This window comes from Pelophylax lessonae, assembly GCF_965119305.1.
Source record: "Pelophylax lessonae genome assembly, chromosome: 4".
In the NCBI taxonomy this organism is placed as follows: Eukaryota; Metazoa; Chordata; class Amphibia; order Anura; family Ranidae; genus Pelophylax; species Pelophylax lessonae.
This window is the reverse complement of record NC_138771.1, coordinates 529,927,135-529,930,224: the sequence shown is the minus strand read 5'-3', so window position 1 is coordinate 529,930,224 and position 3,090 is coordinate 529,927,135. Positions and strand designations below refer to the sequence as shown.

General features: G+C 43.7%; 1 protein-coding gene across 1 annotated transcript; it reads left to right on the top strand.

Moving 5' to 3' along the window:
- Nucleotides 1-334: 334 nt before the first annotated feature.
- TSPO (translocator protein) lies at nucleotides 335-2,373 on the top strand. Its single transcript, XM_082252860.1, has 3 exons — nucleotides 335-543; nucleotides 727-865; nucleotides 2,138-2,373. The coding sequence occupies exons 1-3, from the start codon at nucleotides 365-367 to the stop codon at nucleotides 2,306-2,308; spliced, it is 489 nt and encodes a 162-aa protein (XP_082108986.1). The 5' UTR covers nucleotides 335-364; the 3' UTR covers nucleotides 2,309-2,373.
- The last annotated feature ends 717 nt before the right edge of the window (nucleotides 2,374-3,090 follow it).

Genomic DNA, 3,090 nt, shown 5'->3' with positions numbered 1-3,090 from the left:
ACAAATGCGCCTTCTGGAAGAATGGTCAAACATTCCCATAGACACACTCCTAAATCTTATGGACAGCCTTCCCAGAAGAGTTAAAGCTGTTCTAGCTGCAAATGGGTCGGCCAATTCAATATTGAACCCTACGGGCTAAGACTGTGATGCCATTAAAGTTCATGTGCGTGTAAAGGCAGTGTCCCAATACTTTTGGTAATATAGTGTGTATAATAGGATTCCAACTGCTATATAACGTTTGGGAAAACAAGCACCTGTCTGAGCTGATTATCTAATGTGCTGAGATGTGCCCAGCCAATATAATGTGAGTATTGACTTCTTTTGATATGTCTGTAACACTCTTGTCTCCCCTCCAGTTGTCACAATGCCTTCCTGGGTTCCTGCCGTTGGCCTCACACTCTTGCCCCATGTGGGCGGCATATTAGGAGGATTAATCACACGGAAGGAAGTCAAAACGTGGTACACGACGCTGGTGAAGCCATCATGGCGCCCCCCTAACTGGATGTTTGGACCTGTCTGGACTGCGTTATATACTTCCATGGGGTATGCAACAGAAGCAGTAGATTATTATTTTTTTTTTTTCCAGCCTATACATTTCCCTCCAGAGTCTTCATGTGCAGTGAATGTTTAAGTTGTTGCTTGGCGACCTGAGCCATACATGGTTACAGGGGTAACACAAACATGCCTGTGTGGAGTATTTGATTTTCTTTTTGTTCTTGTTTGTAGGTATGGTTCATATCTGATATATAAGGAGCTGGGTGGTTTCACCGAAGATGCCTTGGTTCCATTAGGACTCTATGCTGGGCAGTTGGCACTTAACTGGTCCTGGACACCCATCTTCTTTGGTGCCCACAAGCTTGGTTGGGTAGGTAGAACATAATGTCAACTAAAGCTAACCATTCAGGGTCAAATCTCCAGACAACAGCAGGTGGGGACTGGGGAGACTCCTGTCCTTCTGCAGCATCTTTCTACTTTCCAGATAGACAGTTCATGTTCCCTCCTTCTACTTCTTCAAAAGAGTTGTGTTGGATTAGATTTTGCCTAGCAAGCTGAAATTTTCTCTTTATGAAGACAAACTCTTTCATTGGTTGGAAGCTTTTGTTATTGCCCTTTAGTGTAGCTCTAAGGCCTCGTTCACAGTATACATGCATAAAAACAGATGGAAAAAACGGGCAGATTTGACTTGCATAGGCTTGTTTTTATGACATAGATCGCTGCAAGGATAAAAAGAACGCAGTTGTGTGTTTTTTTTTTTTTTTTTAATGTGCCCTGGTCACACTACAACACTGCTGTCACTTGAGTTGTTTTTTTTTTTTTTGCACAGAAATGTGTAACATAATTCTCTGCAAGACCACAAAAAAAAAAAACCAAAAAAACAATTGTTCTGTATGTACCCGGTTCACACCACAATGTTGATGTCATGTGAATTTTTTTTTTTTTTATGTGCAGAAAACTGCATTTACATTGCAGATTCCACATCTGCACATTATACCAGTGTTGTGATGTGAACAGGGCATATAGAGAACAATTTTCTTTGTGCCCTTTCATGAACAGGTGCTGAAAACCTCACGTTTCTGCAGATGGTGTGATCGACACCTAAATGGTCTGAGGACAGCAGGTGAGAAGACATTTGTCTGTCCTCAATTGTGCTGGGTCCCAGTGCCATGTGCCTTTCATCTCAGCCAGATAGAAATGGAGCAAGTAAGGTTAGTTCCTTCAGTAGATAAGAGAATACCAGCCTGCAGAAGTTTTCCAACAAGTGTGCTATGACCACTACCGAGAGGGTGGAGACAGTCAGTATCCAGGCAAATAGCATGTTCCTGGGACCAACATGGCAGCATACATGTGGTAGTATGCTGCTATGGAATGGCTTCAGGAAGGTGAAATTACAGTAAGCGTTTGATGCTATTTTCTGTTTTCTTGGTGCCAACATGGCAGCATACTACCACATGTATGCTACCATAGATTGGCGCCAGGTAAGGAAAATTGTGATTAGTATTTATAAAATTTTCCATTTTAAGACCAAAATGTCAGCAATGGCAGCCTCCATTTTTTTTCTCTTGACAGGTTTCAATGAAAGGGGGGCTTACTGGATAAAAGCACAGATAAATAATCACCTGTTTCCTTCCCCCTGCAGGGCCTTGTGGACTTAGCAGCCCTCACTGGCACAGTTGTGCTTACAACCATCTCTTGGTACCCAATTAACAGAACAGCTGCCTACCTGATGTTACCGTATATAGCCTGGCTGTCCCTGGCCACTTCCTTGAACTATGTCGTATGGCGGGACAACAAGGACAAGTCAGAATAGAAGGAACCCGCTGGAGTGAACTGCACTAGACCAATAAGAAAGACTTCTTTTTTACTGGCCACGTTACCATTTACATTAAAATGAAGGTCTCTTTGGAAGTCAAAAACCAGCACAATGTTAGAAAAGTGATTTGAATGTTTCAAACCAATAAATATTGCCTTATCTTTGTGTGTTCGACAACAATGGAATATTTGAAAAGTGCAGTGATCGTGTCTGATGTCAAATTGGTGATTGAGCTGGCTGTTTGTGGCCTTCAGGGCAGTCAGAGTTTAAGCCCAACTCGAGACAAATCTTTAGTTTCTCTTTCGTTCATAGACAGACACAGCTCCTGTCGTTCTTGACCATTGGGTTATACTGCCCCTACAGGAGTAGAACACTAGGCAGGAAAAAATTCTGGCTACACCCATGGGCAGTCCCAGGGGGTGTTCTCCCTCTCTTTGCCATAGTCACTCAGTTTTTTTTCTGCCTAGTCATGAGTAAGGACCTAGTTCCTTGCTGGGATCTTTGGTCCTGGCAAAATTTTTTAGATAGAAATTTTTTTCTGAGAGATCTATGAATGACTGCCGGACTGGGCGGCAGGCTGGATCTAGATTTAGATCCACCGCTGGCGATCGGCTGATCGATTGTACGAGGGGGGGGGGTTTACCTGATGGGGGCTCCTGCCAGGGCCCCTGTCCTGCCTGGATCTGTTCTGAGGCCTGGTCTCCCAATTCTGGGTCCCTGTAAGCCTCGTGGTGCTGCCATTTTGTTGTAGCCTGTGTGTTTCTATACACGGCGGCCAT

Coding starts and splice junctions, on each gene's coding strand:
- TSPO (XM_082252860.1), top strand. CDS start 365: ATGCCTTCCTGGGTTCCTGCCGTTGGCCTCACACTCTTGCCCCATGTG. Junction 544..726: donor GCGTTATATACTTCCATGGG/GTATGCAACAGA, acceptor TCTTGTTTGTAG/GTATGGTTCATATCTGATAT. Junction 866..2,137: donor GTGCCCACAAGCTTGGTTGG/GTAGGTAGAACA, acceptor TTCCCCCTGCAG/GGCCTTGTGGACTTAGCAGC.